We start from the raw sequence: 15,204 nt of genomic DNA, 5'->3' as shown, positions 1-15,204 counted from the left end.
GGGCACTTCTCATATACTAAACATTACTAGGAAAAGGAATGAAAAAAGAATGAAGAGGAGTTGTCTGGTTAGAATCTAACTTTTTACAATCTGACCCAAAAAATACAACAAAAGGGGAACTTACCTGTCCTCAGCCTCGGTGATCCAGCGTTGCAGCCCCATGAGCCCTCTGTTGACAGTAGAAGTCAGTTGACCACTGCCAACCAATCAGAGGCCACGGCATCACCATCTGGTCTCCTGCAATCAGCACGCAAATCCTGGGAGACATGATGCCAGGAGTTCAGAATGCTGCGGTCTCCGATTGGCAGGCAGCGGTCACCTGACTTTTCCCATCAACAGAGACCAGAGGGATCGAGCGGGTCAGTACCTTTTGATTCTTTGTTTCAAGCCCTTTAGCTCAGATTTTTAAAAGTTAAATTCTAACTGGACAACACCTTTAAAGAGGGTGTAAATACACGGGAGAAATGTGTTCAAGTCGCATGCAAGACGAAGAACAAAAATAAAATACAATTTCAATTAACTGGAGAATTTCTCCAAGTTATGCCTGAAAGGGCATGCAGAGTATTTTAAATAAGCCGTGCTCCAATTTATTTTTCAGTTAAGATGCAATGGAAGAGTTAAAGACAAAGCAATAAAAAAACTAACTAAATTTGGCTGCAAATTTATCACAATTGGACATTCACATGGCTGTCTTAACAAATCAGAGCGCACCTGACCGGAGACTAGATGGCACAGTACTTTCCAGCAATGGTAGGGGTCGGACAACCACTGGTAGAACACTTATGCCATATCCTAAAGCTACATGACCAGTGTTTAATGACAAGCCAATGCCTCCAACAGCAATTCAATAAAACATATAAAAATGGCATTATGCAGGGAATCTGGCTTTGCAGCTACGGCTTCCAGAACACTAATATATCATATGGCTTTCCATAGTGCAGAGTAACTAGACTGCTTTAGTAAAGGTTAATAAAGGCCACAAAGGAGGTAAATGAGACAATAAATGTGTTTACGATTCTTGTAACACAACATGTTCTGCGTTCTGACCTTTTTTCATGTAGATGCATGCAGCGCACAGTGGAGGTATGTCCATAAAGCGTGTGTATACATTCCCCAGTCTCTGCGTTCCATACTTTTAACGTCCTGTCTGTAGAACCACTGATGATTATGTTATCTCTCATCTGAGATGACCAGACTCCACCCGTATGACCAACTAGAGTTCGAAGACACTGAAAAGAAACCATTTTGATTTAGAACACTCATCTAGAAAAAGCTACATAGTCATGGTAAGATGTGGATTATCCAGGCTGCAGCGGCTACAATACAGGATTTAAAGAGCAAACAAAAACATAACCGGAAAAAAGAATAATCCAAAAATCTGTAAATTAAAACCAGCAAAAGTGACTAAGGCAGAGTTCACACTATTATTTTTTTGAGCAGATCACGTTTTACTAAAGACGGAAACGCATGGAAAGCATTCCTTCTGCTTTTTTGGCGGCTCAATCAAATGGATCTTTAAAAAGAAAAGCAAAAAAACCCCATAAAGTATGTATTCAGCCGATTTCCACTTCACTTCCGTTTTTCAGCATTTTGGTCTCTCTTCATTGTCTCATGCCCATTGTGCATGCTCAGAAATAAAACTAGATAGAAAAACAGAAAAAAAGAACGGCTTTTCTATTTCCGTTTTCTTTCACGACAAAACCGCTAGACGGAAAGCAGAAAAGGCCAGCGTGAAATGGCCCCAAAAGATGGTGGTCCTTACTGGGCCCAGAAAATATGTTCTCATTAACATCGGTTAACTTCAGTGTGATTCAACAACATGGTACAGTCAAAAGCTACGAAGAACAATGTGCAACATAACAATATGCAGAGCACAATACATAAATGAAGCTGTTGGAAGCTGGATACACACAGTTCCAAATGCCTCATGTCACAAAGTAGGCCAACTCTCACACAGGCGCATTGCTGTTGGGCGCCCCGCTCACAATTTTCTACGCAAGCCAATAGCCCATTGATTTGTATTGGGTCACTCACACAAGCAGGTTTTTCTGTGTGCATAGTATGCATGCGAAAATAACCCAAAAACCACATCGTGCTCTATCTTGGCTCATATTACGCGGGCACACATGCCAAGATAGTGCATAAAGATTGGCGACAAACAGCAAGTATGCATGTCATTGTGCATCTGCTGCCAGCCCACGCGCGAATGTTTCACAAGGTTGTGTGATCCCGGCTTAACAAATATAGACAATAATGAAAACTGAATGAAGAAATGGGGGCGATTTATTAGAAACAGCTCTATAGTAGCTTAACACCTTAAAGGACGACTGGCTTATACAGAACATTCGGCCTCAGAAGCCCACTTGACATATGACTGGGTTGTGAGCTCTTCCCGCTTGCACATTACAGCCATGATGTAAGCCTACTCTCCATTAAAATATTATGAAACCTATTCATAAGCAGAGCGTTGACTCACAAGGATACTATTTGCAGAAACCACACAGTATGCTCTTCTAGCAATCCTTTGTTTCCTGGCTCTGTAAAGCCTCTTATGGTGATTTGTAACACCACTACATGGAGCAGGCTGGGTATAGACGGCAATGATTCACACTTCTATCGTCTCCAGTACAATTTCACTTGCTAAATGCCCAAGGCATACATTTGTGTCTTTTAAGCTTTTGTTCGGGTGAACAAAACGGTTTCTGTAGAAGATCAAGACTATCGCATGCTAGATAGCACACCAAGACGTCAAGTGCTACGACCAAGGAGTTCTCCACAGTTACACCTGCTCAAGTAAAAGACCCAACACACCGGAGGATAAACAAATTACCTTTCGGAATTCACTGGATTCTTTTCAGTAGCCAAGTCAATAAAAAGTTTCTACAGAAAACAACCCAGAAAGTGATGTGCTCGCACCAAAATTGCTGGTGCACAACATACTTTCTGAGATTTCTCAAGCCTTGTTGCATTTTGAAGGGATTAAGATATGAATGAGAATCCTTCCATGATCAGAAGTATTAACAGAGTCAAGATCAATAAATTGTTTGATAATGAAATGACTGCTGGTAGAAAATCCATCAGCATCGTGGCTCATCTCGTTTGTCATGGTCATGTATAAACTGCTCCGTGTGCAATGATTATTCAGATGCCCTTTATACATAGTATGCCATACAGCCATTACTAAAGAGGCAAGGCAGGTATCCAATGCAGATCATGGGACGCACCAACATGGGTTACTTTGGTAAATAAGGAATTTTAATATTATGTTTAGGGGAGAAATTATTAAATCAAGCTCATATTAGTATGAAAACCTCAAGACCATTTCACTTGGTTTCATGGGGAAAAACCATTGTCTTGTAGAATGTGGACAGAGAAGCTATGGCTGCATAGCTTATCTCCTTGAGGCCTTCTTACAAGGAAGCTGAGTCTCCTCCTCCAAGTTGTTAGAAGGAAGACCACTTGTCTTAAGGCCTATTTACACGCAACGACTATCGCTCAAAATGTGTTCAAAAACTGCAGATAAGCGATAAACGTTGCGTGTAAACTTAAAATCCATCGTTCAGCCGCAGAGAGATAAAGTATCTCTCAAAAGACCGCATGCTATGTTCTCTGCAGGAGGCAGGACATTACATTGTATCCTTTTACATGCAAATGAAGATGATAAAGTGTTAATGGATATTAGTGTCCATTAACACTTTATACAAAATAATCGCTAAAACTCTCAAATTGTTTGAAAGATTAACTTTGCGTGTAAACAGGCCTTTATAGAGCTTGATCAATCAGAAGCCAAATCAGAATAAGGCTGGGTTCACATTCAGCAGCAGTGTGGCATGCGGCAAAACGGGTTTACTGCTAATTTTTGCGGCTGCATGCTAAACTATTCTAGCAGGGCTGTAGGGAATCAGACAAAAAAAAGTACAGAACTCCAAGTAATGCTTCAAAATAAAAATAAAAATAAAAATAAATGGGGATTTCCAAGACTCTAATATTGAGGACTGATCCTCAGGATAGGTCAACAATATCTGGTCAGTATGAGTGTCTGCTGTTCAGGACCCCTACCGATCAGCTGACTGAATAGGCAGCTGTGTATGGGTGAGCCTCGTGACCAATTCTCAGACCTGTGACAGCATATTTGTTGGTCCTATGGCTTGAGAGCAGCTCAATGACTGGGACCAAGCTCCAATACCAGGCATAGCTGCTATAAAATATATAGACTTGTGTTTGACTGAAATGGTCATGGCGCTCATACAAGCATCGGCATCACTTCAAACAGCTGATCAGCAGAGGTCTTGAATGGCAGACCCCCATTAGCCTCGGAAAACCCCTTTAACATAGAGTACAGTAAGCTTGACGTATTACCGTTACAAATGAGCCATTTATAAAGAAGTTAGAGTGTGGAAAAATAGAAGCGTTTGAGTTGGCAGTTTGATTTACCGATTCCATAGCCCTGGTTATTAGCCACAAGGTTGGTTACAAAAAGAAAAACAGTGGACCTATAACAATCATATGGTCAATAACGTTTTACTGTGAATTGCTTCAGTTTTTGTGATGCAGTTAACTTTTTGCTGTGCAGTAACTGGCCGTGCGGCACACAACCGCTATACCTGAACCTAGAATAATAGAGACACTGCCGATAGATAGAAACAGCTATAGTGAAGAGAGAAGAAATAATACTGTATATCTGTATATACACTGCAGGAATGGGACAAATTACCATTTTATGGTTTCACTAAAAAACTTTTTCTACTATACTAAAAGCCTAAAAAAGTTTAGCGACCCCTTACAAGAAACAATTAGCTTTATTCTCCCTCCCCAAAGTCTTTCCCCAATAAATTACTGAGGCAGGCTGCCTTACCTACTGCTGCAAAACAACAGTGGAACACAATCTGACTGTGTTACATTCAGGAGGCCATAAGCATACTTCCATAACTGTCTAGAAGCATCCAAGCCAGACAAAAGAAGAAAAACACAAAAAAAGAAAAACAAAAACAATATGAAGATTCAATGGGCTTTATGTCTCAGCTGCAATAACTGAAAGAAAATAGAATATCCCGAGCGCCCCAAATGATAAAATCAAGAACATCCGCTTCTGTAACTTACCTTTCCAGTAACTGCTGACCACACTTTTAAAGTGTTATCATCAGAACCACTAACTATTCGGTTACCACAAAATTGCAGACAAGTAATCACATGATCGTCATGACCTTTAAGCACCTAGGAAAAGAAGACGAAAGGAATCGATTATTAATTCTTCCATCGCCTATTTCGATATCCTGACTTTTCAGTTTGTATAATCTTAAGATGACCAATCTATTCTATCATATACCTAAAATATAGGAAGTACTTGATTTCAGACACAGACATTTAAAAAACAACTATAAAAACCAAAAAGATGGAGAAGACCGCATAACCACTGTGCGTGACCTCTCTATTTCACCTCTTGCAACTTCTCAGTTCCTATTCATAGACAAGAATAGGAGATGCAATGTGCACTGTCCATGTGAAGAAGAAAAACTATAATTGAGTGCCCCCCAACCACCCGACTTGCTATAATATTTTCTCAGTTTACAGACTATTAATCACATTCCAAGGGTGGGGGTTAGTCACACACCGAGGGAGCAAAAATGAACTTTGACCAGGCAAAACTTGTTTAATCCTGATAACCATCTGACGACTGTAACGGCCAATACTTTCTGTGCATATATGAATGTATTCAACAGAACATATGTGGCTCTCCCATTCTCGATATATTTCTTGAACTGTATTGCTCCCAGCTGAATAAAACTTTACTTTCCTGAAGTCTTTTTTCGCAAGTGGCATTCCATGACATGTACAAATCAGACATCACATGGACCAATGCCCATGTGCTAGCCGATGCAAGTTGTGCATAAAATCCTGAGGGGCAATTTGCACTTGCCCATGTGAATAAAGCCTCAAAAAAAAAAAAAGAAAAAAAAAAAAAAGTTTTTTGCTTTGTTTTTTTTTTAAATACCCCTCTCTGCTCCCAGCAGCATCGTAAAAAAAAAAAAGCCAGAAAACCACTTTAACTCTCCCAGTTGTATGCGTAGAGGACAACATCAATAAGAACAATGGAGGTACCACTGTTATCACTTACACATCTTTTATCAGCTTACCTTTGGAGATTTAAGTTCACCTCGTCGCCAGTTTGTATCAATTCTGTGTTGTCTAATATAAGCACTTTTCCATGGACTGTGTGTGAAACCAGGTTTTAATACTTTCCTTCTCTTTATATGCAACGGTTCATCAATACCTAAAGAAAAAACACATAGAAAGTGGTAAAGTAAATGCAGAAATTTGACAATGGATGAAAATCCATTCCTCTAACGGTTCTTACCATCCTCTTTGCATTTTTCTCTCCACAGCAGATTGTCTTCGGCTAGTATTCGCCAGTACCGGCAAGTCTGCGCTGCTTGGAGAAGATCCTTGGGTTCAAGAAATGAGAGAACGTACAACGCCAACTGGAAGACAAAGAGGTTTGTGGACGGATATCAATATAAGTTAAGGAAAATGGAATCTAGTGTAGGTATAAATGACAACATAAAACATATAATTATACTGGATGAGTCTTTGTAGAGTTTAACAGCTAGTTATCTGGCATGGTGAACAATTTGCATTTGGGGTGTATGTTTCATGGCTTACAAAAAGAAATGAGGCTACTCGGGCCTCTTTCATCAGGCATGGTACAATAAAATCATATTTTGTTATAGCAGCCTGATCAAGAGATTTCAGTAGCCTTGAAAGCTTGCTGCAACAGTGTTTCTTTTTATTAACCACTAAAAGGTAGAACTACAGGATTATTTTGCTTCTCTTACTTGGACCAATAACATTTTGTCCTACTGGCCAACACAGTAACAAAGTTTTCTTTGAGCTACATGTGCGGCAGGAATTACTCCCCCTACGTATCCACAGAGCTCTATGGAGCCAGCAGATGGGTTTTCCTATAAAGCGGGCCATTGCAAAATAAAAGTATGAGAAAAAAGGTTTTAAGCCACTGTACAACATATATTGAGAGATTTCACAAAACCTAAATGGAAGGAGAGACGTGAACAGTCTTATTGTGCAGTTACATAGTTAGCGGGGTGAGAAAAAAAAAAAAAAAGTCTAACAACTTTAACCTCTTATACTTTATATAGCAACTGTCTGAATGCTTTCAGGAGTGGAAACATTCCTTCCTGCCCTCCTACAGGAAACGGAACAGATCCCATAATCAACATTTAACATTACTGCCAGAAATTAGTAGTAGATTATCAGAACTTGTGGATGTAGGTGAGGAATAAAGGGCTACTTATTAGACAGGCCTATTCTGGAGTTGCTGTATGTATCTGAGCAGTAGTTTTGGACAAACTTGCATTTACTTAGTAGCAGCCAGACACAGAACTAGTCCGCCGTATTCATGAGCTGCAGCCTAGCCACACCCACCCGCCCTCCAGCCAATGATTGGCAGCTCTCTATGTCTAATAATAAGGTGCATTTAGACGGAACGATTATAGCTTAAACTAGCGAAAGTGAACAATAATCTTTCAATCTAAACTCGAGCCAACGACTGAATGAGAATAGTTCATTTCTCGCTCTCCGTTCATTCTATGCAGGCAAAAAATAATTGTTGGCTCACTAACTTGTTGCTCCGTTTAAACAGCGCTAGTTCAGTCTTTCACATTCACTAATTGAAAGACTGAATGAATCTTGTTGAGTGTGTCAACTATGAATGAACTAACCAGGACGTCCCCCACTCATGCAAACGAGAATCGGTTAGTCTAAAAGGAGCCGAAGACAGATAGCTGGCGATCAATGACTGGAGGTCAGAGTGGGCGCAGCTTGTTGGCAGCTCAAATATCTGGGACTACTTTTAGTAGTCCTCTATGGATTTGCCACTACTGATAAAAGTCAAGTTTCTCAAACATTACTGCACAGATCCTCACAGCAGACATATCACTAATCAGTGTGGGAGTCACTACCTTAAGCTGTCCTTAGAGAGGGGTGCTAAAAGATGGTGACAGAGTCTCTAAGTTTGTTTTTTAATAGCCCATGATGACTTTCTTAACTTAGCCATGTATGGTCTCCCTTACATATCCCTTTCCCCACCGCTAACACGTCTAATGGTAGGTACATGACTTTCTGTATTGCAGTATGGTGTAGTGCCAGATTGCAACTAACAGCTGGCTCTAGTAAATGAGACACATCAAATCAGGAAGGAAATGACTTATTTCTAAGTGTAGTTCTCTAAAGACGCAATCTTCCAATGGATTAAATTAAATTGCTGTTGGAAAATCCTCTTAAACATGCCAACCATTAAACAATGATCATTTTCAATGGGTATCAGGATTGGAATACATGGGGGTTAAAACTAAAAGCATAAAAAAATAAAAATAAAAACTTCTGTGAAGGGGACGGAAAAACATTTGCACATAATTGCAGAGGATAATTTGTGGTTCTGTGCTAAACAACCGAAAGATTTACAGAGATAATACGAACATAATGTAAACCAGAGGGGGGTCTTCGCTTGGACTATAATTACTTCTACATAAGGGGGCAGAAAACAACCTCATAGCACAGTTTAACAGATTTACCATGTGGGGTGGAGTTTCATGTAGAAGAGGTCACCAGAAGAAAAGTGGTAAACATCTTTGTTACGGGTCACTAACCTAACATAGTAGAAAACAAGGGATCCGCAAGATAGGGCAGACATTGGACGGCTGGTGCTAGGAAGAAAGCCCCGCCACAAATATCCAATGTCAGATCCTTAATGAATGTGACACATGTTCTTGGGAAGAAAGGACATAGTGATAAATAAGGGGCAAGAAATGTTACAAAGTGTTTTCAGTATGAAGGAAGGTCATCTCACAATGGGGCATTTAGATCAGTTAACCACTTGTGGAGCAGAGCAGACCTACCCCTCATAGCAGGTAGAATGTATACTTGTACTATCTCCAGTTCCAAAACCTTAAGTATTGGAAACATTTCCATCTTAAATGGAACAAACAATTCAGCTGCCAGGTTGTAAATTCTATGTAGCAGGTTATTTGCTACAAGACTACCTGGTGATACCAGCTGCCATCACAGCGCCCAAAGGGGTGGACATTTAAGCCTCATGCACATGGCAGGTCCAGATTTCGGCTGCAGAATCCGGCACGGAATCCAGGCCCTGACCGTGGCGGGTGACCCTGCGTACCTGTCGCCCTCTTCGCTATCGTCCACGTGGTCCTGTCTTCTTCCGGCTTCTCTGTACTGCGGATTGGTCCGCAGGGCTCGCCGTCAGATATGCAGAGTACAGATTTTTATTTTTTTTAACTTTGCTCTTCCCACCGAGTCCCAAATGTTAATTGCGGACGGGCTGCAGAGCATACGGTTTCCATTGCCTTCAATGGAAGCCACCCTTGCGGGAACCGCAGCAAGATGGAGCATGCTGCGATTTTTCATCCGTGAGCAGAAACTGGAATTGGTTTCCGCTCGTGTGCATGAAGTATTATTTTTCCATAGCATGCTACAGAGGCTTATTGCTGCGAAAATCAGAGGCGAACGCCAGCCCTGTATTACGTAACAAAAATCCACCAGTGTGCATGAGGCCTTATTATGAAAAGCAAATCTGGCAACTTATGTAGTCGCATTGCCCATTATTGTATTGCCTCATAAATAAGTAGATTTGCTACCTAGAAATCCATAGATGAATAACATAACTTAGGCCCCATGCTCACAGCAGCAATGTGCAACTAGCCTGTAAGGCACAGCACGAAGAAACCGTAGCCACAGTGTGGCCTTTGTTTAACACTATTTTCCTACCGAAGCATTGCTCAAAGAGGAAAATAATCTGTGCATACAGCATTTCATAGAGCATGCCAAGTATAAAATTGAAGGCATACAGAGAGGTAGGAGTTAAAAGGCTATGGAAACCTATGTGCATGGAAAAAAAAAACACATATCTTACTGCAGAAAAGAAATGATGGACTTTTTTGCATTGAGTTTTCTTTCTCATGCATTTATAAAGCCTCATACTTTGTTTGCAGGCTCTCCTCCATTTAGGTTTCTGGCTCAATGAGGTTCCCAGCACTGATCTGCTGGTGTCTTATGAATGTACACAAGGTGAGCTCTCCCTCCCCTATCATCTTTCAGTGGTTGTGTAGCATAAACACACCCATTTAATACTAGACAGCCATCTCTCCATCTAGCTCAGCCTCTCTCTGAGAAGCTGCTATTCCCCCTCACTATTGAGAAAAGAAGAAAATTCACAAAGACTACAAATACAGCCCTTTCCAGTCCACTGTCTGACCTCTGAAGACATTATGATTTAAGGCAGTACAGCTCCGATGTTGGAAGACATCCGTCGCGGTTCTCTTACTGTACATTGCCAGCGTCTCTGCTGTCTGAGCCTATCCAACGTGCTGTCTGCGCCTATCCAACGTGTCACTTCATGCAGTACTGGCTTTAGCCAGCATATAGCGCTGTTGTATAACAGCAGAAAAAGAGTAAGCCCCCTAGGAAAACTAGTATACAAATTGGATTGGAAAGGGTTAATAGTAGCCATCTCTGCTCTCTGTCCTCCTGATCATCTCCACCATGCCAGCACTGTCATACAGCCCTCTGTAATAGTAGCTTTTTTTGGTATATGTCCTTATGATCATCTCCATCACCCAGCACTGTAATAGCTCAGTGGAAAAGCAGTGAATGCCCAATAATAACAGGGGAGCAGGGTAGAAGAGGAACTGGCAAAGATCTCAGTCCTCCAGTCTGCAGGGCCTTGGAAAACCACACAGATATATAGAAATCAAATTTTAATGAAAACCAATTATAAAAAGTCTTTGTTTTGTTTTTTTTGGAACAAAGTGATTTAATAGAAGCGTACTGAGGTGTACATAGCTTTAAGGGTCTTCTACACAAGATCGGCTATATGTCTTAGTAGTAATACCGCCATTTACATGAGGCGTAAGAAATGGCTAAACAGAGTTTGTAAGAACTTGACAGGAGAGAACAACTAAAGGGGTTTTATCTAGGAAGACGACTTTTGCGCTCAGGTGGAAATGCTTTGCTAGCGCTCCTCTGTTCTTCTATTACATGACTCTATTCATATCATCAACATTTTGTAGCACTAAAATTAAAAATCAACAAATAAAACCCATGTAATTATATGGCACTTAACGCCTCTAATGTGATTTCATAGTCAACCTTCTCACACAATTAAAAAGGATATCGAGATCAAGCCCTTAATAGGAGTATCTCGATAAACAGCACTGCATTAGGAAGCAAGGATCAAAAACCTGCTGGCGACATTAATAATTCCCTTTGAGGAGGGCATCGACTGACACACAGAACTAAACAAAGATTAACAGCCAGCTTCTCCTGTTTATCTGCCACTACAACGGGATAATGGGCAGCTTCTGCAGAAGCCAAGATGAGGGGAAGACGCTGCTCTCCACTTGTGCATTGTCCTTTAGTCAGTAATGAATGCAATATGGGGAGACAACAAGCCGCGGTGCTGAACGAGGAGCCTGCAATGCAGTGTGGATCAATGTGTTGTAGAGAGCAGAGGATACGTAGCATGAATCAAAGCTCCACAATGCAGCAATGCTGGAGAACAGCAACTGTTTACGTGCGCCAAACAGATCCCAGCTTCCAGAACGTCAGACATCCACAGAGTATGTGTATCTATATGCATGCAAGCTGCTACACGAGGCCATGGCTAAGACATGGCATTTATCTCAATTTCCATAGCACTTCTCCTTATAAGCATACATTACTGTGCACAGTCATATATACAATCTACTCCCCCTCCAAACACCAATTAACAGAAGTGACTTCACAGAAAACAAGTAACGTTGCGGCAGTAAGCCTTTGTTCTCGTCTGCATCAGAGGCTTTGCTTGAAGGCTCTGGCACAAAATTCCAGGCAGCATGAAGGTAGCCTTAAGAAGCCCATTAGAGTCAATGGGGTCCATCGAGCGCCATTTGTTTGCATCATATGACAGATCTATCATCAGCTAGCATTAGGTTTCCATGATGGAACAGAATGTCACAACATATATGAACGAAGCCTTAAAGGCGCGCAGATGAGGGCGCCGTCTGTGTAAACAACTAGCAGCGCCCTCCAACACCTGACGCATCTCACCTCTTTAGGCAGTAAAGAAATGAAGTCCCGTTGAAACTGAGGTTCAATAACTTGCATCATATGCTTCACTTGGGTGGGTTCACAACTGTCGATGAGCTCATCCAGGGCGAGAAGCTTTTCCGGGCCACTCCAACTCTGTGAAAGAAGAGTGAAAAATATATATTATACAGTATAAATTACACCATTTTATTATAATATATATTTCTATATAAAAAAAATGAAATATTTGAAATCAACTGAAAGGCTGAAAGCTGCTGCAGATATGCAAGAAAATCAGCATCGTGTGAAAACACCCTTAGGGCTTATTCAGATGTCTGTGTATCGGCCGGGTTTTCACGCCAGGCTGATATACACTGTCTTTCTCTGCAGGAGGAGGAGACGAGACGGGAGCAGTGCACTCCGGCCCTCGCCAACGTTTGCAATGGGAGGGGTGGGATGGGGGCGGAGCCTAGTTCCGCCCCCTCCCATTGCAAATAGTGGCGAGGGGCGGAGAGGTGGCGGGAGCTCAGTGCACTGTTCCCGTCCCATCCCGCCTCTTTCCCCTGCAGAGAGGGACAGCATATACTAGCTGGGCGTGAAAACCCGGCCGATACACGGACATCTTAATACACCCTTATAGAGTTTTCCCACCATGCTCACTTACTGCCTATGAACTGGATATTGTACACTTCTGTCTACATGCACTATAACAGAGAATGAATAGCACATGTATGGCCTCCACAAAGTATGAGGGACTGGAGGCAAATGTTTTGGAGATAAGTGGACATTTGCTGATCAGGATTGACTTTCAAAGCGGCTCCTACTGATGAAAATACTGTTTTCTTGCATTGCTGTTCATGCATTTTTTTTACCAAGTAGCACTCAATCAGTAATAACCAAGAAAGGTAAAACAATGTTCTGTTAGGTAGATTCATGATCATTTATGGACTCATTTAGGACTGGAAGCAAAAACTGGGTTTGCCACCGCACAGTAATGGGTTGCCTGGTACAGCACAGGGCACCGGATGAAGCTCTGCAACACTGGCTGCAAAGAAAGCCAAAACTTTTTTTTTTGGGTGCACGATGGAACCGCTCTCTGTAATAAAGGGGCCGGACACAGTCACCCAATCAACTGCACCGGGAAAATGCTGCAAATAAGTTTAGATTTTTAATTAAAACTAGAGATGAGCGAGCACACTCGCTAAGGCATATTACTCGAGCGAGAAGTGCCTTAGCCGAGAATATCCCCACTCGTCTCTAGAGATTCGGGGGCCGGCAGGGGGAGAGCGGGGAGGAACGGAGGGGAGATCGCTCTCCCCCCCCCCCCCCCCCCCCCCAGCTCCCCGTCGCAACTCACCTGTCACCCATGCCGGCCCTCGAATCTTTAGAGACGAGCGGGGTGATACTCGGCTAAGGCACTACTCGCTCGAGTAATGTGCCTTGGCGAGTATACTCGCTCATCTCTAATTAAAACGTAACTGAAAACTTGAAATGAAAGCATTACGACTTAGTGGTAGAAAGCAATCAACATCACGCAGCCCTATTAAAGCTACATGCATATATATTGCTAAAGGCCAACCAAGGTGGCTTGTTTATAAGGTGGTTTATTAAGCAGATAAAGGCAAGCTAAATTACAGCTTAATGACTTTATGCCCTTTGAATTTCACACCTCTGCCATTTACAACACACCTAATAATAAAGATTGAAAGCCGATAGATGGCCCAAGAGGGCACTTTATTGTCGAGGGGTCCCAGAAGTATTTCTTCATAAACCCAAAACAATAAAATGAAAAATATAATCCGAGCTTCTTGGAAGCCTTTTTATTGGTATTGTACGGGGAGCAGCTTCGGAAATGAAAACCATTCAAAGCTTTATAATAAAACTTAACGGATGCTGCGCCCACGGAAAGGGGCTGCAAAGTTTCCAAAACTCTTCTATGCCACAAGTAAATAAACTGCATTCTCACCTTTGCTACTGAAACATCATGGACTGTGGACAAATAAAATCACCCTCCTGTGTAACAGGCGTAGTAAATGCAATGCCAAGGAATATTAACTGAAGGTTACACACATCCCTCCAAGATAGCGCCATTCTGATGTTAAATCTATAGTCCTAGTGCTGCCCACTATAAAACAGGCTTCATTGTGAAGTATTCACCCCCCTAGACAGCCTTATTATGTAAGAATGGAATTCTAATAGTGTAGCAAAGCTTCTTTCAGATTTAAAAGAACACAAAACTTGGCCACTGCTCTCCTACAGCACTGGGGTCTCCTGGCCTAGCAATTGGTGAGGGTCCTAGCATGTGGACCCTGTGGATAGCTGATAATTTATACATTCAACACTTACTTTAAAGAGATTCATTGAAATCGCTAACGTTGGAGGGCAAGTTCCATGATATATAGCGTAATATGTTAGACCAAAAAAAGACATGTCCATCCAGTTCAGCATATTTCCCCCTCCCCAATGTTAGCAAGTTAGCCATCACCATATGTCCTCAGGCAGAGAGTTCCATAGTCTCACTGCTCTTACAGTAAGGAACTCCCTCCTATCTTTGTGTAGAAACCTTTCCTCTAGATGTAGAGGGTGCTCCTTTATTACAATCATAGTCCTTAGAATAAATAGACAACTGGAGAGATCTCTGTATGGTCCGAATTAGAGATGAGCGAGCACCCAAATGCTCGGGTCCGCGTTATTAGAGTCGAGCTTTTCGTAAAATTCGAGAGCTCTACTCAAGTAACGAACCCCATTGGCTACAATGGGAGACTCGAGCATTTTTGTATGTGAGACGCCGGGTCCTGAGCTTTTTTTCTCTCTCTCTCTCTTTCTGCCAATGACGCACGCTGCATCTCGGCAGGGAGGGGCCAAAATAGGCACGTCAGAGGGGAGGAGCCAAAAGCTGGGGCGGGGTCGAACACGATTTGATGCTCGTTCGAGTAACGAGCACCATCGAGTATGCTAATACTCAAACGAGCATCAAGCTCGGCAGAGTAGGTTCGCTCAACTCTAGTCCCAATATATTTATTCATAGTTATTAGGTCGCCCCCTCTCACTCCAGCCATCTTTTTTTCTAAACTAACCCCCAATGTATTCAAATCCATTTGCAACTGC

General features: G+C 41.9%; 1 protein-coding gene across 4 annotated transcripts in view; it reads right to left on the bottom strand.

Annotated features, from left to right (window-relative positions):
• Nucleotides 1–15,204, bottom strand: part of FBXW7 (F-box and WD repeat domain containing 7) — a 173,943-nt gene that overhangs the window by 5,377 nt on the left and 153,362 nt on the right. For all 4 annotated transcript variants that reach the window (XM_066573647.1, XM_066573648.1, XM_066573651.1 and 1 more), the window contains 5 exons: nt 12,118–12,252; nt 6,356–6,479; nt 6,135–6,271; nt 5,101–5,214; nt 1,048–1,229 (listed from right to left, as the gene is read on the bottom strand). In XM_066573647.1, the coding sequence (XP_066429744.1) occupies nt 1,048–1,229; nt 5,101–5,214; nt 6,135–6,271; nt 6,356–6,479; nt 12,118–12,252 (692 nt within the window). The remainder of the gene's footprint in view (nt 1–1,047; nt 1,230–5,100; nt 5,215–6,134; nt 6,272–6,355; nt 6,480–12,117; nt 12,253–15,204) is intronic.

The sequence above is a fragment of the Eleutherodactylus coqui genome, chromosome 7, assembly GCF_035609145.1.
Source record: "Eleutherodactylus coqui strain aEleCoq1 chromosome 7, aEleCoq1.hap1, whole genome shotgun sequence".
NCBI classification, from domain to species: Eukaryota; Metazoa; Chordata; class Amphibia; order Anura; family Eleutherodactylidae; genus Eleutherodactylus; species Eleutherodactylus coqui.
Note: the sequence above shows the minus strand (reverse complement) of the source record. Positions and strands in the feature narration are given on the sequence as shown.